The sequence below is a fragment of the Pelmatolapia mariae genome, linkage group LG1 (genome assembly GCF_036321145.2).
Source record: "Pelmatolapia mariae isolate MD_Pm_ZW linkage group LG1, Pm_UMD_F_2, whole genome shotgun sequence".
Classification (NCBI taxonomy): Eukaryota; Metazoa; Chordata; class Actinopteri; order Cichliformes; family Cichlidae; genus Pelmatolapia; species Pelmatolapia mariae.
Window position 1 is genome coordinate 10269226 of NC_086227.1, and position 25074 is coordinate 10294299.

Consider the following 25074-nt stretch of genomic DNA (forward strand, 5'->3'; position numbering starts at 1 on the left):
GTGACAGTTTACTCATCTTCGCCAGTGGGTGGCTGTAGCTCAGGCGGTAGAGCAGGTCACCTACTGATTGGAAGGTTAGTGGTTCGATCCCTGGCTCCTCCGGTCTGAAAGTCTGTGTATGAATGTAGTTAGGAAGTACTCGGTATAGAGAAAGTGTATGATTGGGTGAATGTGGCATGTTGTGTAGAGCACTTTGAGTAATCCGGGAGAGAAGAAAAGCGCTTTATAAGAATTAGTTCATTCACTGTCTGAACAGTTTTGCATGTTACTTTTGCACTATTATGTTCCGGCACATGTTGTTATTACATGGCTTGATTAAGGTACACATTAGGCTGACATCTGGGGCCAGCAGTGTATTTGCAACTGGCCCGTGACTGCACACAACTTACACATGGCCCATATCCCGCAATGAATGACGGCACAGGACCACCAGTGTGTCTGCAACTGGCCTTGTGCTGGCCCATGTGTGGGACACCTCTGGCAAACCAGATCTTAAAATCACCCACAATAATTATTTTATCTGAGCTGAACTCCTGGTCTGATTGGGGAGGGGACCAGAGAAAACTACAGAGAAAACTACACTGTTTTGGCAAAGTTGCACACCGATTCAATATTGATTTTAGTGACCTCCGATTGAAGTAACTGGGTGTCATTACTGTCAACATGACTTATAATTTCACTCAATTTACGTTTACCCTTAGCCAACAGTTTTAAATTTCCCTCAATGTCACCTGCTCTGGTCCCTGGAAGACAATAGATGGTTGCTGGTGTCTCTAGCTTCACGTACAGAATCACCAATTCCCAAAGTTTGATCCCCAGCAGGTGTGTCGCTGAGTGGGGAAAAGTGGTTAGACACATGAACAGGTTGGTGGTGTACCAGGGGCTTCTGTTTTGGACTATGCTTCCCCACGGTCACCCAGCCATCCCGTTTCCCCGGCTGCTCAGGACAGTCTAGTCTACCACTACATTGCCTTCGGCTGCACCGGCTACAGGGGCCTGGCTAGCTAAGGGTTTTTCAAGGGTGCAAAGCTGAATGTCCAATTCAGTGATCCTGGCCTCCAGAGCTGAAAATAAGTTATTTTTATTACAAGTATCATTACTGCACTAAAGGAGGCCTAAGAGTAACTAAACATCTGACATAATGAGCAGAAAAGTGCAGTGGGGATAGGTGAAGAGGCTGCTAAGCTAAGCTAACTAAACCCTAAAGAAACAGTAAGTGAATACTGTGACTATAAATTAGTGAGTGAATACACAGAGAGTATGCTTTGGATGAAACACGTGAAGATTACACTATGAAAGAAGAAGTTATCTATAAGTTTTTAATTAAATTGCTATGCAGATAAGCTGCACAAAAACACCACTGTGTGTTGGAACAAGAACAGGAAGTGATACTCTACCGCAGAGAGAGCGAACACCAAGTGACCTTGACTGATTTCAGTAAAATAATTACATCTATCAGTGTTGAACTAATGAGGTACACTGAAGTGAAATTAATTAAATAGTTAAAAGTCCCAGATCAAGACCTCAAGTGGTAGAGTGTATTGTCCACTAATCAGAGGGTAGTTCAATCACCCTACGCCTCCTGTCAACACTGAAGTGCTCTTGGACAAGATGCTGAACTGCAAATTGCTCCTGATAGAAGACAAGCACCTCACATGTCCTTGAATGCGGTCCATTATCCATTTACCACTAAAAATATATATGATGTCTTTGTGAAATACAGAAGGAGTGAACACGTATTTTCACCTTGGAAGTATATAAATATTTGTATTTGGTCCTGACACATCTGCTCTGATTTTGTCTTTCCAACCCTGTGGTCAATGACTGTGCTAAATAAAAATAACAGGACTTTAGCGTAATTCACCACTGGCGATTAACCTGCTGTAGAAGGCTCATCTGATAAGAAGACACTGATTTGAGTTATTACAACAGGCCTGGCTTGTAGGTTAAACTCATTTCCTGCAAGTTAACTTGAAAAAAAAAAGAATTTCAGTTTAGCCAATAAAAAAAAAAGGCCTCAATTTAGATAGCAATCATTTCATTTCATTTGAATTAATTTGGCTCAGCTGGAAGTATAAATTAACCTGTCTATACCACCCAAAGAAATATGTACACATTCTTTATCAAGGACTTAGCCTCAGTTAATTGATTTGAGCACCCTGCCAAACAATCACATCCTAAACTGTTGCTGTTAATTAAAAGAGACCGAGCAAGTTTTGTGATGAAAGAAGGACGCCCTTGTTTGTCCAACATTCTTAATACTGACTCTTATGTGTGTGCGTGCATGGAATGACTTGTTTTATAATAAAAGCAAACACAATTTGTATGTCTTTTACACACATTTGAAGGCAATTATGCAAACTCATGAAACAGAGACAGTTTTGGGAAGGCTGTTTATTTAGTAAAGCATCATCCAGTTACGTATAATTTACAAGCAGTCACAACCCATGTAGAATTCTCCAATAATCCAACTGCATTGCCTTGTTTAATACTGCAATGCTAAACTCGCTTCTCTGACTCAGGAAAAATGCTTCATGCACTGATTGATGTGTAAAATTAGAGAGGAAGGAAGCAGACCCAACATGTCTGCTGAACTAACCACAGTATAAATGTATATATTTACATATGTGTGTGTTTGTGTGCGACAGTTGTCTATTGACTATTAGGGCAAAACTGAGGTACATATCAATCATAGAAAGGAAGCATATTGATTGAGTGTTGGTGTCACTCAGGTAATGATGAGTGAAAGGACTGAGCGAGCTGAAAGATATGTATATATCTGGATTTATTTTCTTTAAAAAAGCATGTGTGTTAACAGAACCAGTGTAGAAATAAGCAATATTGTTAGATTTTCTTGTACAGTTGCATTGGATACATACAGAATGGAGTTAATAGCTACCTATTGTCCAGCCACAGTGGAGCAGTTAAGTAAGAGATGCTTTTTTCTGAAGCAAAATTATAGAAGAATAAAAAAAAATAATAATAATGACAATAGCTTTTTCTCTAAATTTACTGTGGTTATGCTGCAGGTAAACACTATGTACCAATGTGCACACAGTCACTACGAGAAAGTCAAATCTGTGTTTGGACACCTGGAGGTCAGAAGATTTAAGCAGTATATTATGTTGATATAGCTGTTGCTTCTGAGTAGTGCGAAGACCAAATACACAGCTCCCTTCCAGAATACCAAAATCTCAGCCTATGAATAACAACGCAGCACCCAGCCTCCCTCCACCTCAGTCACTAGTGTGTAGAAAACAAACTCAAGTCTTTGGCTTTGACGCTTCAATTCTCTGACTCTGACTGTGACTGCCAGTTGTGGAATATCTGAAAAGCACAGTTTGAATTTAACTGCTTATTGCCTACCTTATGCTGTAACAGCATGTGATTGTTGATATGGATAATGTTATTGTTCACCACGGCTTCTGAATTTTGTTGCAAAGGCCTCGATAGGCCAGCTGTGTCGTCTGCTATTTAGACGGCAGGACATCAGTGCTATTTTTTTTTTCAAACATTTTGCATCAGCTGGAACCTCGTTGTGCTTTGATGTGCTTCTATGCTAATGTTTCTGTTTTGCTTGTCATTAACTGAATTCTGTTGGTGCCATTCACACAAATATGTTTAAACGTAAGGCAAAAACTTTTGATTTTGACATTGTTCACTGACTGCAAAGCAAATTCTTCATTAGGAAAGACTGTCTTTGATTCCCTTTGGCAACACACATAAATGGCTAACAGCTCATTTTGGCTTTCTCAGTGTACTCAGATGGATTGCCTTCAGTGATTCCTAGTTAAATACAGCAAATCTGATTAACGTAATACATAATCTGACATAAGTATCATCTGTGGCTGACAAGAGACCTACATAATTCACTTTGTAATTCCCATCCACAAATGCCAGTCTCAGACCATCTTATTTACAAAAATCCACACATTAGACAGTAAGCTGTCTACTGAATGCCAATAATCATAGCTGGCAAACTTTTTTTGAAAGGGAGTTCATGACTTTGTAGTTTCAACGGCGGCCTGGAAGGTTGGACATTTGGATGGTGTCCCCTTGTACTCCTGGGTTGTAGTAGGCACCAAACTTCAAGTCCATAGGCTCACTGTTGTCTAATCTGAGAACTGGAAAGTAGACAATATTAAATATTTATAGCATACACCTTGTCTTTTGCAAAAAGAAAAGTACTCTAATTAATTTGTTTAGGTGGAAGATTAAAGAGTAGACCGCTGTCAGTGGTCCAATCCTATGTTTTTGACTCCTAGGTTTTCTGTTGTAATGCTTTTATTTCCAACATAAGATAACCAAGTACACAAAAAGGAGCAGTCTACTGATTTATTAACACACTACCATTACACAGTGGCTTTGACAGCAAAAACATACCCTAAAAACAAAGAGCAAGAGCTCTCTTCTCGAGGCTCCATTTTGAAATAACCTTAACAAAAATCAATAACACAAAGCTCTTTTCCTGAATGTGCTGCTGTTGTCCCTGCTGAATAATTGTTTTCCTCTGCACCTACAAGTACCATGGAGCATTATATAGGAAATCACTACACCTAACTCCGATTAATAAATAAGATAGATCGAAGGTAAGTGGACACACCTAAGACATAAATTACACTTAACCTGAAAATAACTGCATCACAGAGATAATGTCGCCAGCCCTTAAGGATCTGCTGTGAAAATATACTCAGTGTAGCAAGAAGGACAGGTAATAAATCCTAAACAATCTTATGTTGGGTTTATATTACTTGTGTTGTTTTCTGGAGTTGTTTTGCTTGTGCAAACGAAGAGTCTAAGAAGAGAAGGAGCGATTGTAAAGGCCAGGGCTAAAGTGACATTTGGGGCTATACCGCTTACTCAACTTGTGTTGTGTAAGCGATTCTAAAAATCACCAGTTCCATTTTTTTTTAATCTCATGTACCCCCACAGACCTGTCAGACTGACTTGAAAACCCTTTCATCAATAGCACATATAATGGTCAACTTTTGTTTTTTGGTGCTCAGGTTGTTGCAATTTTGCTTTTGCTGGGGATTAAATGGTCTGACCTTGAGATGAGTTTGCTGGCCTGTCCACTCCTGGGTAGATTGTGGCAATGTGTTAACACGTAAATTATCCACGTTTTTGTAGGTAAGACTACTTTGGTATTAAAAATGTCCCCTAGCATTTGTTCAGTTATAGTTAGCTCTTTTAACCATTTATCCATAACATTAGCTTGCTATTTTAAATCTGCTGTGTCATTTAACAGACGCTTGTTGCTAAAAACATTCCGATATTTGATACCTGTATGAGGCAATGGCACTGACATCAATGACAACACTGAGATCAGTTGAGCACTTGATGTTTCTATCACTGAAATAAATCCCGGGGAAGAAAAACACTGTCTTTGCAAGGTCAAAAACGTTTCTTCAGCCTGAGACTCTCTGGTTCACATGTACAACTGATGACAGTTTACCACACACAGATAGAGACACTACATGCAGAAAACAACTCTTGCTTTAGCTTTCAAGCGAGGGGTAGCAGTACTAGCAAGGTTATTGGATGATAACAGCCATAAAGGAACAAGCACACAGACCCACAGTGTCTGGCTACCTCTTGCCTCTCGCAAGCTCTTTTAATCATTCATTTCTGCACATGAAGCCTGTGGGCTTGTTTGCATTAAGCGCATAATTTACATACATGGGCTGCAAGTAGGCAGTCGTATCACGTCACTTTACTGGTGAACTGCCAAGCAGTTTATCAAGAGCTCTACACTCTTCGAGTTATACTGCGCAATACTGAGCGACTGCATTACCAAAGAGGTTTTCTTCCTTTCCATTTTGTAACTCTGCCTTTGTTACCAGAGGAGTTTCTTTTAACAATGTTGGGTGTTGTCAACATACTTGTTAAGAGTATATGTTTTTCAGTTGCCACCCTGTTTCTCTTACATTGTAGTGGGTGTATGGCTTAAGATGGAATGTGACTCATCTGGAAAGTGCAGGTACATTTTCAAGCCGGCCTTCACTAGATGCACTTTGCCAGCTAATCGCCCGTGCAGTCACGAGTCCCACGTGCATATCTGTGTGCACTTTAATGAATTTAACTGGAGATGAAGGAAGGTTATGTATGAGGGCGTGTAGGGGAACTGTGACAACAAAGTGCTGTTTCCCTCTAAGTTCATGGCAGGAAAGCAACAGATTAGAAACTATCATAGTACATGATCCTATTTTGCATGGTGAGGTTACCTTATTATGGGAGGGTTGCCTTATTAAAACAGGATTAGTTATGCACTTGTGTGTGTGTGTGTGTGTGTGTGTGTGTGTGTGTGTGTGTGTGTGTGTGTGTGTGTGTGTGTGTGTGTGTGTGTGTGAAAGGGAGAGAGAGTAAGAGAGAGCAGCGCCTCTCTCTTTTGTCACTATGTTAAACAGCCAACTTTTTTTTTCTTTTTGTAAAGGGGACTGCAGCACTATCCAGCAGCCAGTTACCTTAAATACGAGGGGATAAGTGAGTTATAGTGGCTCATTATGAAGCACTGACAAAGGCATATTTAGCACAGTTTTATCTCAGCACTACATTTCTCGGCATAATTTAATAGTCTGCTGCCAGACGTTTTATTAAATATGAGAGTCTTTCGATAGCTATCAAGTCGGCAACCCTGATTAAAGCGAACGATCTGTTACTTTATAGCGCGAAGGAACACACATACCTGGCTCGGAAGGATACTCCTCAACCAGCTTCCTGTGAGAGAAGGCCTTCTGTTGTTTCTTCTTCAGGATTACGAAGGCCACCAGTCCCACAAATGCCACAGCCACGGCTGTTCCCAGCACTGCTCCCCAGGCATCGTGTCGTTTACTGATCTGGGGATCTGTTGCGAAACCTTCGTCTGAGAAGTGAAGGGTTGTGGGGGTGGGAAAGAGTCACAGATAATTTGTCAACAAGAAATTATTTACATCGTTTGGCATCTTTGAGGGATAATTGTCGACTAATTATGGCTAAAATGTGTTTTTCAAATTGCGTTCGGAGCCGTAACGCATTGCATGGTGATACATCACAATTATTCAGAATTGTATAATTTACGCTGTGATAATTAATGCAATTAACATGCCAAATTCATGATAATTTCTGGAATACATTTGAATATTTTAAGGCTGCAGGTTGTGATCGTAATCTAAATGTGGTGAAATGTGGCTGAATACTTCATGAATAGCATTCAAGTTGTCATTAAATTATATATAACAACTGTTTAAATGGAAACCGAGAAACAATAACTAGCGTATTGACTTTTGTTTTTCCAAGAAATTGGGTTTTATTTATATATAACATAAATGTTTACTGCTCTTCTATTTAAATGTATGTCCAAGGCAACAGCAGTGGAAAATAATTGTTTTTGAAAGTGATAGAGTTGTCTTCAACATCCTTTGACAGAGAAATACTCGAGTGGTATTTTGTCAGGGCTCACACATAAATAATTCAGTGACTTTGTTCATCTAGAAACGGCTCAATTGACAGACTTGCTAGGATCAATTTACCCCTAATCCAAGGCAGGCTGAACCACAAGACTTGTTTCATTAAGTGTTTTTCTATTCTTGTCATCTTTAGCGGCAAGTTTTTTTTATGTCACTTTAAAGTAAACATAATGAAACGTAGGTGGAAATAAAGATTTTAGCAATTGTTGCTCCTGCTGGGAAATTATTTTTAGTTAGCTTGCTCACCTTTTAAGGTTGGCTAACAAATTGAACTGCAAGTTATCAGTTTTTTCTTAAATTTTCATTTCATGATGACAAAAATGTACAAACACATGCAAATAAAGTTAGTCTAAAATTGTGTAGAGAGTTGTTCACGGTTTTACTGAATGGACGGTATCGTAGATCAACGACTACGAACTGGACTGCTCTGAAATTTGGCACAGATACACGTCATGTTCTCTTTAGGATGAATCTGGAAACCTTGAAAAAGCTCAGTATTTATCTAGGATATCCTTAAAAGCTACCCATGTCATCCACACCATTATTAGCTAATTCCCACAGGCATTTCCCACACAGAGTTACTAACAGGTCTGTATGGATTGCAGCTGAGTAAGTGAGGTGATTAGCTAATTGTCAGTTAGTGTCAGAGAAGGCTAAGGTGCCTTGTGGGATCTTACATATAGACTGTTTATCTGTACTCTGTGCTTTTCTACAGTTTCTGTGCACATGCTGTTCCTGTCATGATAACTATGGAGCTTTTTTTTATCATTCTGTGCTGCCCACAGTTTCACATCTGTTTTCCTGCTGCCTATTGCCATCATCTGTTAGTGTTATGTCCTATTGTCCCATCTGTCTACGAGCTGTGTTATTTTAATCCCCACTAATCTCCAGCTCTGTAAAGGTTTTGTTTTTTGTACCGTGGTCTTCTATTAGCTTACGCACTGATTAAGAAATATAAATTTCCTTTCCAGTCTTATCTTCCTGATCTGGTGGTCGACACCAAAGTCTAGTCTCACGCCCTTGCACCGAGACAGCACAAGTATCTCTGACCTCAGTCCCTCGCTCTCTCTTTCAAGTTTTTTCCCCCCTAAAACAGGGTTTCATTGTCCGGCTGAGAAGGTGGTTGTAATAGACTCCTTTGCGCATAGCGGCCACCTCGATAGGACTTGAAATCCAATCCAACCTTTGCTTTTTTTAAAAAGGGGTATTTGTCCTCTTCCAGTGGGAAAATAGATGCTGCCAAATATGGGCCAGGAAAAGGATGTAAAAAAGCAATTTGTTAAACATATGACATGATAATATTTTCCTCATGAGCACCGAGCGTAGAGGTCATCGCTAAGTATTTTTAAAACCTCCTTTGCCGCCTCATGGATCTTATTCTGATGTGTCAAACCACATTACCCAAGTCAAAATCTTCGAAAACTTTCACACAGACAGTATATTTTCTGATTTTCCATCTGCCTTTTGCCTTCAGGATCAGACACACAAATGTGGACCAGATCCTGTTACGCAGACTGCACCAGTACCTGTATCGGAGCTGCCCGCTAAGCCCGCGCTTTTGTCTGTCTTGTTGACCTTCTCAGGCGTGTTTGGAGCAGCAGCAGTTGTAGTCTCCGGGACGTTGGGACGAAACACCGTTGTAGGTGAAGACGTGGTGGTTGTCGCGTTTATCCCTGGCACCGCTTTTGTGGTCAGAGTTGTTGTGTTGGTTGTTGTGTGCTCTTCTGTAGTGTTGGTCTCTGGAACCGAGGTTTTTGACTCTAAATCGGTGCGATTAGAGTAATCTGGGAAGCCAGTGGAGTTTCGCGGGGTCACCGTTTTATTAAATTCCCCTTCAATTTTCGTCAAGTTGATCTGGCTTGAGTTTGTGGGATCTGTGGTTGTGGTCGGCAACAGCTCGGTTAGCTCGATCGTACCATTTTGAACTCCAGGACTCAGGGTCGAGGTGGTAACATTCTGATCCTCCCATTTCTCATTTCCACTGTTTTCCTCTTCTCCTGAATATGTTACCATTGAGCCAGATGCTGTCCCACTGTAGTCATTATTTGACTCTGTAACATCAGCTCCCTCATCGTTTCCTTTAGTAAACGTAGCATTCTCACTTCCTTGTGGAATTTTGCCTCGTGCACGCAACCAACTCTTATCAATCGTTCTCCCTGGAGAGTCTGTTGTATATTGGAGTGATGCCAGGTGGAATGCTTGGACAAGCAGGAGAAGGAGGAGAAGTCTCATTTTCCCTTTTGTTGTTACTCTGAAACACATGAAAAAAAACATAAATAATGATATAATAATAATAATAATCGGCTGTAATGATCATAGCATATGTATGTATATATGTCTGTACAAGAAAGCTAATCAGAGATTATTCTTAACAGGATGTTAAGGGACTTTGGAGTTAGCCACTGCTTACTATGTCAGCTTCATTGAAAGCATCCTTAATAACTGCTCTGTAACTCAAATACCATATGATATGACAACCTGCCTGTGGCAATAAGGAGGAGGCTGAACAGAATTTGTCAGTGTCTGGAAAAAGTATTGGTCAATAAGAAATTTCATTGGATGAGCTGTATCGACAGGCTGTCTTAAGGAAAGCCCAGTCTGTTGTTGTTGTTGTCCAAAAACAATGAGGACAACTTCAATATGTCTACATTTGGTTGAGAGTATACCTTAATACTGACACTAACTTCAGCTTACTCCATCATGTGATGTCACTGCCAAGCTCAGTGTTTTGTTTGTTTGTTTGTTTGTTTGTTTGTTTGTTTGTTTGTTTGTTTGTTTGTTTGTTTGTTTGTTTTTTAAGGGCTGCGTAACTTCTGTTAGAAGACTTGTTTTGTTCATCTATTTTTGGAATTTATATTTTTTGCCTGGAAAATCATTTTTATTTTCATTTTGTCGCAGATTTTTTCATCGGGGTCACCTTCATGCGAGTTGCTTCTTTAAGGTCATCTTGCTCACTTCTTTGAAAGCTGCTGATTGCATCATGTGCCTGTGACCACCTCCAGCAGATAAATATCCATCGTCAAGAAACATTGAAACCCGACTTTTAAAGTTAAAGTTACTTTGCAATCTGCTTTTTCCACGATCAAAACTCAGTTGCAACATTTATCCATTTTGCATTGTAAAATTTCCCAAAAGGGCATCAAAGCTAACGATAGCAAACCTGCCCCTCTAAAAAGAGTGTGAATGTGATGTAGCGTTGAGTGTTATGGCACTCATGTATATGCCATACGGCAGTAAACACTGATATCAGGAAAATATTTTATTCATTTCAGTCTAACTCAGCGCCGCACTAGTATCTCTATAGTCTAGGAAGATAACATTTCAGTAGAGCTGTCATCAACTCACTACTTAGAAACTGTAGTGATATAACACATGATGAAGAAGACTCATTTACAATAATAAGCAAATTGTGTTAATCGTTAATATACCATGGGCTATTTTTATATGCCATGCATCTTTTTAGAAAAAGATGCATGGCATTTATGTTGCATTGTTCCTAACCAGTGACAATTTTAATAATATTGTGGATTATAACAATTACAAGTCCTCCTTTTCCCAGTTCTACACTTGTACTTTACCAGAGTTTTGTTAAATTGCACATTGACAGACATGTTCTCGACTGGCTGTTTATTTTTGGCTATTTCTTTTTGTTGCTTTAATGTGGGGGGGGGGGTTCAAAACATAGGGAGATTGGAGGTTGGACACAAAATGCATTTTTGATTCAAATAAAAGCTAAAGGAAGAAAAACAGCTTTTCTGTTATTTCCTTTTCCCCCCTGTTTTCTTTGAGCGCCTGAAAAGTCTGTTTACCGCCTGCTGAGTATAAGCACCATCAGGAAGGACCCACAGGTGCTAAACATGTGTTCATCACAGCCTTCAAAGTCTGCCTGGCCACACTGAAAGACTCAACAACAACAAAACATCTCTAGCCTGATTTTTTTCTTTCCCCCATTTTCCAAAAGCTACCAAAACACCTGCTTGAGGGGTGCAGGTCAGCTTCACTGACATGAGTCATAATAAAAATCCTTGAATTCCGCGTCACCTCCTGACTTTCGGAGAGCTGCTCAGCAGACGTTTGACAGCATTGTGAACGCGGCACATTCGGGAGCTTGTTGGCAAATTTCTATGCAGTCATCCCCTACGATGTCTGCATAGCCCCGACACAATCTCTGGTGAGATCTGTGGCTTTTTGACAGTGTGAATTGTGCGAGTGCCCTGTGAGCTATGTGTTCTCCCCTCGGCTTCACTCCAGTACACAAATGACTGCAAATCCCTACAGGGCACTCTTGCTGTGAGTCACTTTGTTGATCAGTTGCTTTGTTCTAAATTCATGCTTGTTATAATCAGCACGAGAGGCTCAGTGTACAGTGTGTAACGTCGGCGCCTGGAGCAACAGAGGCTTCACTTGCAAATCTGGGAATTTCACATTTCCGGTTTTACCTGTTTTGACATGTTCTCATTTTAACAATTCAACAAAGGTGCTAAAAACATCAAGGAAGTACTTTGTTTTTAGCTCATCGGGATTGATAATCTGGCAAAAAGGAAAACCCAAGCGTGTATATTCGTTATGTTTTGAATACAGTTTGTATTTCCTTGAAACTGCTGATGTTAGCTTTAAAATAGAACTGCTCAGTTGTTTTGACTGACAACTCACAATCAGCCAGGGATTGTTCAATCGGTGGTTAGCTTTTCGACAAGCTTGTTATCATCCGACGACTTTGTTTTCGTGCTGGTCTTTTTTGTTTTCCGAGAAACAAATGGGGAAAAAAAACTTGTGTGTTTTGATTTTTCAGCCTGCCGCAGGATCAATCGGGCTTGTTCGTGTTCGCCGATCGTGTAACACACACAAACACAAAAAAAATGTTTCAGTCCAGCAGCATGGCGGGAACAAGTTAGAGCTCATAACACTGCAGCGGTGGAAAATAACAAAGTGGCGCTTTTAAATGACACGCTAATGCATCTCCTGCCTCTCCCGTCGCTTGATGGATTTTGGAATACTGTGTGAACTTTTCATCCTTCCTCTTTCTCCCCACATTTCCCGTCTCGCGTCTTCACAGTACACCATCAATTTTAAGACAACAGCTCTCAACTGAGCACTCTGCGGAGGATAAAAGTCTAATTACGCTGCAGGCATCTTGAGAAGCCCGTGTAAAGGAAACCAGTTAATGTGGAACCAGTTTTACAAGCAGCTCAGCAGCGTCACTGTTTTGTTTTGCTGTTTGATTGTTCACTGTTCAAATGAGCACACAATCAGCATGGAAGTGGTTTCTCTATAATGCAAAGACCAGAGTGTTATTGGTGATTGTCAACTCGCTTTAAAAAAAACATAGAAAAACATTGTGCAGCTGACCTGTTCAGACACAGACTCTACCACTATTGTGTCTTTGGATGGCACATGTGGGCCGTACAATTTCAAACCAGCTATGCCCACTTTGATGCTGTGAACCAGACCATAGCTATGAACAACAACTACTCTGAACCATTTAAAAAAAAAAGAAATTACAGTGGCGAGCTGCGCCCAGAGAGTATTTTGACCCGCCAACGAGTCTTCGCGCAGCAGCAAGTTCACGGCAACGGGGAGAGAATTTTGCTTCTGACCCTTCGCACTCAGAGAAGCCATCTGTTGAAAAGAGCTCCCACTATGCCAGTCTGTCAGAGCGCAAGCTATCATCTCAACAGCTCAGTCAGCCGTGCCTTCATCAACATCACACAGACACTCTCACGCAGGCTGAAAGGGACACTAATGTGATTCCTGTAAACACCTGGCGACAGCGTATCCTTCTTAATTATCTGACATTTCAGCTGTCTGAAGTTATTATCACCCCTCAATATACTGTAATTTATTTTACATTCATGTGGAACACAACCTCTGCGTACAGCAAAAGTTTCAGGCTGTGTTTATACTCCTGGTTAAGAGCAGTTGAACTCTTAACCAACTCTCAGCCCTACCCAACAGTGTATGAAGAAAAGAAAATTCTCTTTGTTGACTCTGCTTATCAATGCATTTGTGTGGTTAGGCCATATTTTGATTGATTTTTTTATCTTAAAGTATGCGTACTCTGGATTAAAAGATCTCAATAGTTCATCCATCCCAGTTTTTAAATGTACAAAACATCGCTCTAAGGCTCTTAACTGTATAAACTAGCAACCACTTATTCCCCTGCCTAGGTTATATAAAGTCTTAAAGTATGTATGTCACTCGTTGTGACGTTGTGGCACCTAGCAACCAACTTGTTTTCTTACTTTCATGTTGAAAACAAAAGCTCTTCAGTTTTTGAATCTTCTATTTTTACACTTTCAAAATAAGAAGCAGTGACAAAACCTGCGGGGTACGGCCAATTGTTAAGTGTTACTGTAAATGTTACAGCTACCAAATCAAATATCATCAAACACAATGCCGCTGTGAAAAGAATAAGTGGAATGAAGATAGGGGGTTTGTGAATATTCATAAAAAATAACAGTAAATATGGTCCTGTAACGCATATTCCCGACAGCTTTTAGCCTCACACGTTTGCTGTGAAAAGGAAAGACAAAAATATAAATAAATAAATAAAGCCCTCCCTCAGTAAATCCTTACCTTATTCTTAGGCTATATCAGATGAGAACAGGTGCACAGGCAACAAAATCTCTTCACTCAGCTGCCAACATGTGAGAGTGAATCAGCAGTCGGCTTGGAGAGAGAAGGAAGAGAAGGAGGGAGGGAGGAGGGCCTGACAGAGTGGCATTCAGGGAAGAACCTGTTCAACCTGCTTCTTCACCTGCCAGCAGCAGAAACACGCCCTGAACCGCATCCAGTTGCATGCCGTGAAAAGGCCACGAAGGACGGGGATGAAAATGAATTGGTGTACGAGTAAAGAGGGTTGGGGGAATGTCAATTTGCTACCACCTCGCTTTTTCATGTTGCCATGTAAATAAGTTGATTATATTAATTTTTGGTTGCCAGGTTTCCAGGTTGCCAGGTTAGATCTGTGAATTCCCCCCCAGTGGGCGGAGCCTTTTGCCAAAGGTCCTCGGAGCCTTTTTTTTCCTCCTGCTGCGGTCGTCATGGTAACAGAAAAGAGGCTGGTAAGCTCGGGTTTCATCCATGCTTTTGTCTCTGGTCTATATCAGGCTACCAGGTGACGTGTGACTTTGTGAACTCGCAGGTACCGTGCGTCAAATGAGCCAGGATTGCTTTTTTGTCTCGTTCCTCGATTAAGTGAGTCATGCAGAGGCTGAATTCATTTAGCGCGAACGAGCGAGGCTGGTGAAGTGGCACTCAAAGCTGGCGTGTTTTGGTGAGTTAAGAAGAGGGAGTGGCTGTGCTTGTTTTGCTAATGAAATTGAAAACTACAGGTTTCCATCAAATAGTCTGAAAGCCCATCCAGTTCTCCAAAAGAGAAAACCCTGAGTACACCCAATCAGCATGAACATTATACAGAATACCTAGCAGCCATTAATAGTCCAAAATCAAGTGCTTTAAGTCAGTTATTTTTACGGCTTCAGCCACTGCAGACTCGCCTCAGTCAAGCAGCTACACAACACAACCAACCTTCAACAGGTCATGTCAAAAATCTCTTTGAAATATGAATAAAACGAGATGAAAAAAGCAGCAGAGCTGTCTGTTCAGGTCTCGATTATTACTTCCTACCTGTTTTACATGTTATAAGCCAGTAATCAAACAGATTAACATTCGCAAACAGTACTCATGTGTTTTGCTATCATAACCACATGGGTTTATTTATCATCTTGCACTGAAGATGCCATTGTTTAGCTGCTGATATACTGCCATAGATGAGGTTTAACAGTGGCCCACTGTTCCGAGCACACAGAGTTCCTCACAGACAGCTTGTCGCTGCCACCTCATGTGGCCTGCCAGTGTTTGAAGCTAATGGGATCATGTAGCCTCATCAGGGATGTGAATAATAGAAATGCCTAAATCTTGAACAGAGGATAAACAGCCTTCAAACTTGAGTGCAAAACAAAAGTGTGCAAAAAGTCATGAAAAGTTAAAGGAAAAGCAAGTTAGGGTGCTATGAAACCTGGAGAATGCATTATGAAGAAGGGTGCATTTGTGAATACTGACGTTTAATGCCAAGTTTCACCCACTGCCCAAAGATCTGTAGCTTTATGGATAGATAAAAGCACTGTAGCAAAGTCTCTGTTTCTTTGATCTTAGGCAGTAGAATTTAGACAATAAGAACAGCAAACAGTCATACCAGTTTTCAGGATTACAATAAGGGAGGAATGCAAATAAACATACATACAATTCCTCCTGTGAAAGCTCATAACTGGAGCTGCTTGGAGAGAAATGCCCTCAGTACCTAGCTCTCAGACATTTGCATCGCAAATAGATAAGCCTGTATGTGCAGGATTGGGCCATTTGACTCACGTGACTGTGCTATCGCATAGACAAACCTTGGCACAGAGAGGCAACACATAGAAAACATAAAAATAATATCTAATGTTTTTTAACATTGACTTAAAAACACAATCTGAAGAAAAAAAGAGGCATTGGCATTAACTAGATTCCAAATGTAGCATAGCTTCACACATTTTTTCACTCATTTTCTGTAATATGTGACATACAGTCAGCCGACACTTTGTCAGTACCGGGATGGACCTCCTTGTGCCCTCAGACCTGCCTTAATTCTTCATGGCACAGGTTCAACAGGGTGCTGGAAACATTCCTCTGAGATTTCGCTCCATGTTGGCATGATAGCATCACACAGTTGCTGCAGATTTGTCAACTGCACATCCATGATGGAAATATCATGTTCCATCGCATCCCAAAGATGCTCTATTGGATTGAGATCAGGCGACTGTACACTGAATACACTGAACTCACTGGCACGTTGAGGAAACCATGACTTGAGCTTTGTGACATGGCATGTAGCCTGCTAGAAGCAGCCATCAGAAGAAAGGTACACTGTGGGATGATAAAGGCATGGACAGAGTCCACAGCAATACTCGGGTAGGCTGTAGCACTTAAACAATGCTCAAGTGACCCAAAGTGGGCCTCCACACCATTATGGCACATCCACCAGACTAAAGCATTGATAGAGGGCTTAGATTTGACCCTACCATTTTAATATTCCAGCAAAAATTCGGCAGACCAAACAGCATTTATCCAATCTTCTACAGTAGTGATGTTCTGGTGCTGTAACCCATCTGTGCATTCTTCTCCTATTTTGAATATTAACAAGTGGTCATTTGGGTTACTGTTGCTTTACCATTTGCCCAAAGCAGTCTGACCATTCTCCATTGACCTCTTAAACCACGAAGGCATTTTCTGTAACCCTAGAAAGTCCTGGTAGATCATCAGTTTTAGAAATAGAAATGTGCATTTGGCATAAAAAAAAAACAACCATGCCACATTCAACATCACTTAAATCACCTTTCTTCCCTATTTTGATGCTCAGTTTGAACGTCAGCAGGTTGTTTTGACTATGTCTGCATGTACCTAATGAAGTGGTGAGTCTGTATCTGATTGATAATATAATTTGGAGTCACTTGCAAGTTCCAAAAATACCATCTTAAATTTCAAGCTGATTCTTGAAATTGAGTCTCAACTGGATGAAGAAGTAACTGTATTACTCTGGCTCGCACATGGACAATTCAGCAAACACCAACACAATCCTGCTCGGTGTGATAATAGCAGGAGCATAACAAACTACTCCCAGGGCTGTGCAGGAGAGCTGATCTAATTAGCATTGCTTTGTAAATATTGCTTCATGTCTGTCGGTGCTCCACACTGTCTATCAAATTATAATTGATCAGATATGTGCAAGAAACGGAGAGAAGGGCGATCGCAAGCAGCAGATGTCAGCGTGACACATTCTTTCCTCGGGTGTCAAGGGAAGGCCATCCCGAAGTTCTTCCCTTTTGCTGAAACCCATATGCTCGGTAGCCCCGGAAAACAATAAGTGACAAGGTTCGATCACAGGAAAAAGACTCAAGTTGGTGTTTTCTCATGTTGCACTCGTTGGCATATCTGGTTTTGTTCATTTCTGATACTATCAAATGTTGTGACACCATATAAAATGGTCTTAAATGTTGAATCAATGTGATTTAGCTTGTTATTTGTTCTTTTTATTAAAATCTGATAAACTTCAACACTGCATCACAACACTCACCTCAAGGCTCTTTATATTATAAAGTAAAGAATCTACAATAATACAGAGAAAACCCCAACAATCCTTTAGTAAGTACTTGGCGACAGCGGGAAGGAAAAACTCCCATTTAACAGGAAGAAGCCTCCAGTAGCACCAGGCTCAGGGATGGGGCAGCCATCTCCCATGACTGGTTGGGGGTGAGTAGACAGGGAGACAGGACAAATGTCAAAGAGAGGTAGAGATGAATAATAACTAAAGATTAAATGCAGAGTGGTGTACAAGCACATATAAATACATTTATACATTGGACTGTACCATGTCTCTTATCCCAAAGGATGGAGTGCCTGCCTGGATAAGTGAAACAGAGTATAGGGGCTCCTATTTCTGGATGATTCAGCCAGCTCTTATCTCACTGTAGATACATCTAGTTATATAAGTTAAGCTAGAATCCTTCTTCATTAAAAAGTCTTGTCAAACACCTCCATAGCAGAATGAGTAATGAGGGCGGAGAAAGGATTTTCAACTTTAATTTGAATAAATCTGGCACTTTCATGTATTCATTCATATGTATGGCTCATTCATGTACCAGATTCTCCTAACATAGACCACTGAATATATTCATTCAACCAGGCTTCAGTGCAGGCCCCACATGTTTCTGCATACGATCCAGTCCGTATTGAATAGGGAAATGTGTTGCCATTCGTCATCGTAATATATGCTGCAGAGCACACATCATTTGATGGTAAAATCAAAGACTGAATGTAAATTTACAGTTATGTACAGCACACCGACAGCCCAAGTACCCAGAAATTCATAAATGTGGAAATTTAGATGATGCTCCCTGAAATATATCTCCCAGACTCAAGATAGACAAAAGCGCTGCGGACATAAAAACAGTGAAATCGCCCAACAACAGCAACATGCTCACTTTGAGAATTCAGAGATATAATTTCCCAGTGTCGGATTAATAATTTAGTTACATAAAGATGTGCTCGCAGCGGTATCGTGTGAATTATCTATCAGCAGTATTAGGACGTAGGAAAATAAGCCTTAATATGTGAACACAGACGAGCTTGTTCAGAGATCTGAGGCTGCTTTTGCTGTACTGGAGAGACTCATTCAGGGAAATGGCTGCAAGAGGGGTATAACAGCCAAGCTGCCATAATGGGTCTGCACTTATCTGAGTCTTTGAAGCATCCTTCGAGCTATTATTGCATTTGAGGTTAATTCGCTCTGATTAGGCAGGCAGAAAAACAGATCAAACCCTGGATGTTTGTCAGTGTCTAGTTTCAGATTAGCTTTGCTGAAAAGGTGTGTTCATTTTTTTCACTTTTACAATTCATTGCTGTTTATTTTACGTTACAGTTTCACATGTGTGCTTCTGAGTTAAAGTTTCATGCGTCTAGTTTAAACGATAGTCTTGTTTCCAGTAAGTTCTCCGAAATGGCGCTCTCAGATCCGCCTGTTAAGCATTAGATTTGATGAGTGTTTTCCCTGTGTGCTAAAGATTCTGTGGCTCAGTCTGAGCAAAAACACTTTGCAAATCTTTGGAGAGGCATAATGAAAAAGCCAAACTGTGCACGCTCTCACTTATTTCCTCAGTTGATTATAAAAAGCGCATAATTTCCACCAAGTCGAATTCTGCGCGGCTTCCTCATGAGAATTTTATGGTTTTCGACTCTGTCTTCATGAAAATGAAATTTTTACAGTAAATTGCCTTCTATGTGAGCTAACAAAGGACATGTAATCACAATATATGTTTGTGGTGTTGCAGTAACTGCTGCCTGGCACCTTGCTGCTACATCGATGAGTCCTCACAGTTTTAACTGCAAAGCCATTGCTTCTGGTTCTGGTTAGCCTTTAAAACAAATGCTGGAAAGCTGTTTTTTCCAGACGGATCCGGAGTCTATGCCCAACTGTTATATTGCAGTGAACTCACAAAAGGCATTAATGATACCCTCTTAAAACCCACAACGAGCAAGTGATTTGTGTGTGTGCGAGTGTGAGTGCAGGGCTGCATTTGTGCAGCACTGGGGATACCTCGCTGTCAGACTTGAATTATCTCCTTCAGGTTTGTGTCTGGTAGAAAACAGTAAGACCCAGAAGGCAAGGAGGGAAAGCTGAATGGCTCTGCCTTGACATCTTTTAGGTTTACACCTAGATATACACCGTGCACAGTCTAACGTTTCCTATTTTTATACCACCTCAGGAATAGCTGTATTCCACTATATTGTGAATTCAACACATGTGAGCCTCGCGGCCTTCATTAGGGAGTCAGGCCCAAAATACACTGGCTGAATAATGAACAGCCAATAAAGGCTTTATGGGCCTATTTTGGAGTTTTCTGGATCTCTTTTCTTCCTCGCAACTATCTTTAACAACAGAAAAGCAGCTCACAAGCTTTCTGTGATTGTCAGGATCTCAATAAAAAGTGCATTTTAATAGTGCCAGTGAAATGCGGTGAGGAGGCAGAAGAGTACAGCATGTGCTGTAATCCTTCATGCAAAAATCTGGTAATATAAAACAAGGTCACTGTGACATACAGACATCCTCGACTCCTCAAATATAATTTCCTTAATGTGTGCAAAATGTCTTCCAAGATAAATTACCATGTTGGATAATATAATTTTTCTTTCAAATTGCAGAGCTGGCTGCGTGTTCTTCTCCCTTGTTTTCTGTTGAAGTGCTGTGTTTGTGGGCAAGTGCACACCTCAGGTGGCACAAGAATAATCTGGTTTATTAATGGACGTTGAGAGACTCAGTTACAGGGTGTCGAAGGTACATGTAAACAGCCAAGCTGGAATGCAGCCAATTGCAAGGTTATTCTCTGCGTGGAGCCAAAGGACAGCTTTGTATAAGCATCAATTATTCAAGCTAAAAAATACAAAAGAAACGATTGCTAAACACTTCAGCCCGATCTTATTTTCAAACCGGAACTGAATCTACAGCTTCATTTATGTTTTTTTGTTACTAAACATGCTTCATACATATTATATAATGGCAATTTAAAGGTTCTGTTGCATATCGACAAGTCTAGTAAACACACGTCTTGGTTTACAGCTCAGTTGTTTATTCTGTTCTACGTTTCTCTCTTGTCGTTTTAGATCAGTCACTCCCACCTCCCCTTCTGCACCAGACGCATCTTCTGATCTTCTCCGCCTCTCCACTCACCTGCTTCCACTTCACTAATTAGTCACCTCAATAAATAAAGCTGGCTCCCAATAATTCCTCTGTCAGTTCGGTTTTTTTGCACTGTAACTTCGCAGCACTCCATCGCCTGTTTTATCGCTGCCTAGCTTTTGCTTTCTACCTGTAAACCTGAAACCCTGCCCTGACCGGCTGTCTTGTAAGTGAACCCAGTAAACTACTGGTCCAGTCTTACTTTTTTCTGTGTGTCAGCCAGTTAGGTTATTTTGTCCATAGCCAGTAGGTGTCGTCCTAAATGGCAGTTTTTACCAAGATTTTATTTATAATATGATAATAATAAGAAGAAGCTAGCTAATCACCAAAAACAAATCGTGGCCAGGAAGATTCCCTTGTAAGAAACAGAACCCTTGCGATTGCTTTGTGTCCTGTTTTGAAGTCTTGATTTTGTATTTATTTAGTTATTTAGCATTTTAGCATTACCATCTTTACTTTTTGATCCCAGAAGTAACCTTGTTTGGGTGAGCACTTGGAGTGCTAAGTTATGAGCTAATGCTAGCAAAACTGGTTAGCATGCCCAAACTGTATAAGTGTAATGCACAGACACAGATCTTATCTTATCTACTGATAAGTGCTGTGTAACGAACTACAACAGAGACTTCTTCAACAGGTTGTACCACACAGCAAGTTGTATTACTTGTAGCCTAACTAGATTAAAAATGTTCCCCAAAAAAGTACTGACTTGAAGTAGCTTAGCCTAGCAAACAGCTTGTGCAAGGGTAGCCATTTAATTTTCCCAAGGCGCCATATGAGAAACTGGGACTATTATGGAGGGCTAAACCAATGAACTCTATAGTGTTCAATATTAACCTCTTTGTTGCAGCCGTCCACAATAGTCCCAGTTTTTCATGTGGTTCCCTGGGAAAACTAATTGCCCACCCCCAGGGGGAGGCTCAGCCCCAAATCATAATGTCATGCATACAGTGCCTTGCAATTAACATTAATGGAATATGCTTTTAAATGTAGTCAACGCTTTTCATATTTTCATACCTCATTTCATGTCAACTGGGTACTCATTACAGTCTTACCTTCAAAAGCAACCTAATTAGTTGGATGACCTATTGTAGTGAATAATTTATACTGAATAACCAATGATTCCAATATAAAATACCAGTTTTAGGTGTATTAAGTTTAAGTTTAAGGTTTAGTTATCAAATCCAAAGCAAAGGCTTGGTCATGTTGACCAGAATTTTGCAAAAATAAATGAACAATTTTCAGCCAAGCAGACAAAAGGACTAACATGCCTGACATTGTTTCCATTTCTTAACCACACAAAGGCAGTCCACCAACTCATCAAGCACTATTCAGAACAGATATGGAAAATCACCCTGTCATTCCACTTTACAAGACCTAAACTAGTAAGAGTTGATTTCACATTTAAGTTTTTTTGCTCACCTGCTTCCTGCTCTTGTATCGCTCTCCATGCTCCTCACTTCTTCTTTGCCCCAACAATCACACACAAATATAAAAATGTAATTTTATAAAAAAAAATATTATAAGAGCAGGTTAAGGATCTACATTTAATATCAGTAGAAAACATTGCTTAGTTATGTGACATTATCATCAGTGAATGTGGGCAAAACAGAAGCAGTCTTGACTTTATAGCTTTTTTAGACTACGCGTCCACTCTGAGCTGTTTCTTTTTGCTCCCTCTCGATTTGCTGTCTAACAAACGAAAATAATAAAGTACATCAGCTCATTGCCAAAACACATGGTGTTATTTCAATGAAGTAACCTGCTTTGGTAGGTTAACTCATTGATTTTTCAATCAGTCAGTTCAATATTTAGTGTAAAATGCAATCAGTTTCTTACCAGTTTGTCAGACATAAGTTTTTAAGTAAATCAATTTTAATTTTCCTAAATTAGTGTAATGAAGAATTTTAAACCTTTTTATGGAACGTGTAATTTGCAAAAAAATACCACCCTGACTTCCTAAGAGGTAAATTACTTGTTGTACAAGGCTATACTTGCTGTAAACATATTATTTCATTTTAATATCCTTAGCCGGAAGCAGTGAGTTTTGGCTACAGAACTATAGTTTTTGGCACTTCTGCAGTGGCAACCTTTTATTTTATTTTATTTTATTTTTTTGTATGTTTGTTTTTCATCAGCCTTGAAGATTTCTGCTTGAGGCAAACCCAACTCATGGGTGCGGTACCTGTTTTTGAAACTGGCCGCTGCAGATAGAACAAAAAAAGAGGGGTTGGGCAGGAAAAAAAAGGAAAGAGGAAAGCTGACGTATATATGAAGGTATATATACCTTTCAGTACTAATTATAAAACAGATTTCTCAGTATATGTTGTGCTGATCTGGTTAGTACTGCAAAGGCAACGCTAAGTGAGCACTGAGGGCTCGATAATAATTGATAATAGCACTGATAATAATTTTCATTTAAATTACAAGTGAGCGGCAGGCATCGTGTTTAAATATATGACGTTATGTAAGCAGAGTAGATTAGCGTGAGGGCAATCAGTGCAGGGCAGCAACCACAAAGAAGAAACATGCTGCTCCAGAGTCCGAGCACAAACCACAGGCGAGAGTTAATAACGTACAACGGGAATGCAATAAGCAACAGCCACTAAAACAACCACATATAGTAAAAATATATGACATAATCAGTAAAAAAGCAGGTTTTAAAATAGATTTTAAAATAAAGCTGTGCATTTCTCTGATCTCCAACAGGTAATTCCACACCTAATGGGCTTGCTTATAGCAAAGGCAATTTAGTTTTAAGGTTTATGACCTATTCTGAAACCTGTTGAGAGCAACTTTTTTCTATACATTTAGAGAAAGGAAGTACTGACCCATTTGCTATGGATGACAGCATTTGTAATGAAAGAACTTGCTCATTGTGTCTACAGTGATTGGTTATCAGGTGACTGCACCAGGTCACTGATTTGTCATTAATACACCTACACCTGCCATTTTGTGGTGGACACTAAGTGCACAGGAGGTTTAATAAACCTTTTTTTTCTTGCTGTTTGATACAATTGTGTTTCATGGCAACAGTAAAATGTCACAATCTGCTCACAGTCCAGTTTTTTTTTCCTCTGATTCTTCCACCCACCAGAGTCCTTCAGCCTTTTCATCTCATTCTCATCCCAGGATGTCAAACACTGTCGGTTTGTCAGATTCCATTGGCATCGCCTGATACGTACAAGATGTCATTTGGCGTCAGTGCCTTGACGCACCGGACACAGCGGTGTTGGGTGCCTAGAGATAATAGTCCTGTCTAAAAGGGTAACAATGAGGCAGTATGGGTGGTGGTTGCGTTCCCCGTTTGTCTGCAGTATGTGTCACCATTTTGGAGCGCTGGATTTAGCATCTACTTCACCGACACATTCTCATCTCCGGCCATAAAATGATTCTATTTTGTCATATACCGTCTGCATCTCCCCGTAGCTCACAGCGTGTTAGTTGGCACTGGTCTCTTAATGCATTCACTTTGCTCCCACTCCGAGTGACACTATATAGGGCACATTTCTGAGGAGCCAGTGGCTTGGACAAAATGACAATATTTGATGGCTCAAGAATGAAAACAGACTCGTCTTTCATTCTGCACCCACTCAACTTTCTGCCACTCCTTATCCGGGCCATCCTGTCTGTTTGAGTCACTCCCGCGCAAGTCCCGGGTCTGTTATTGTCTGACAACCAGCAGGGTAAGCTTAATTTGCAATAACAACAATAATAATAAGACTTCGGCACTGCTTATGGTTCCCTTATCTTGTCTGCATTTGCGTCCTTTATGCTTTACTGTCACTGATTTAGAGTCCACTGATCCAAGTGTTTAGTGAGACTTTTAAAAGCAATTCTCGCATCACGCTAAGGTATAGATGAATGCCTATTAATAATTCAGGAAAGATATTATGAAAAAGGTCAAGTAAGCAACTCTAATTCTCATGTGTGTTGCCTTAAATACTGTTTTACGTACTACATGAAACGTGCACTGTTCATGTTTATTTATAGGCATGACCTGTGACAGTTGCCAGTATTGGTTCCTTCCAGCTGATGACTTAATACAAAATGAGCTACAATGGCAAAGCTTACATCTCTTTCTTCCAGTCAGACACATCATTGTTGTTGTTGAGTTTGTAGGGATTGTTGGTTTATCCTGTTTTGTTTGGGTTTTTTGGCATGGAAGGAAAGGTCGTTGTGATTTGAATAGATTTAATTTAGTGCTAGTCAGCGTTAATCTCGTTAAAATGACGTTAACTCCATAACTGCATTAACGCGGCAAATCTCCGTTAGCGAGTTAGCGCGGTTAGCTCGTTAACGCGTTAGCACTGTCCAGCCCCACGCGCGCGATCCGCACTAACTTGCTAACGTTAACGC

The 25074-nt window shown here is 40.3% G+C and overlaps 1 protein-coding gene across 1 annotated transcript; it reads right to left on the minus strand.

Moving 5' to 3' along the window:
• Positions 1-4014: 4014 nt before the first annotated feature.
• Positions 4015-14056, minus strand: muc15 (mucin 15, cell surface associated). The gene is made up of 4 exons (XM_063484805.1): positions 14022-14056; positions 8972-9696; positions 6686-6862; positions 4015-4124 (listed from the first exon to the last, which is right to left on the minus strand). Exons 2-4 carry the CDS (start codon positions 9675-9677, stop codon positions 4015-4017), a joined length of 993 nt encoding a protein of 330 aa, XP_063340875.1. The 5' UTR covers positions 9678-9696; positions 14022-14056.
• Positions 14057-25074: the final 11018 nt, after the last annotated feature.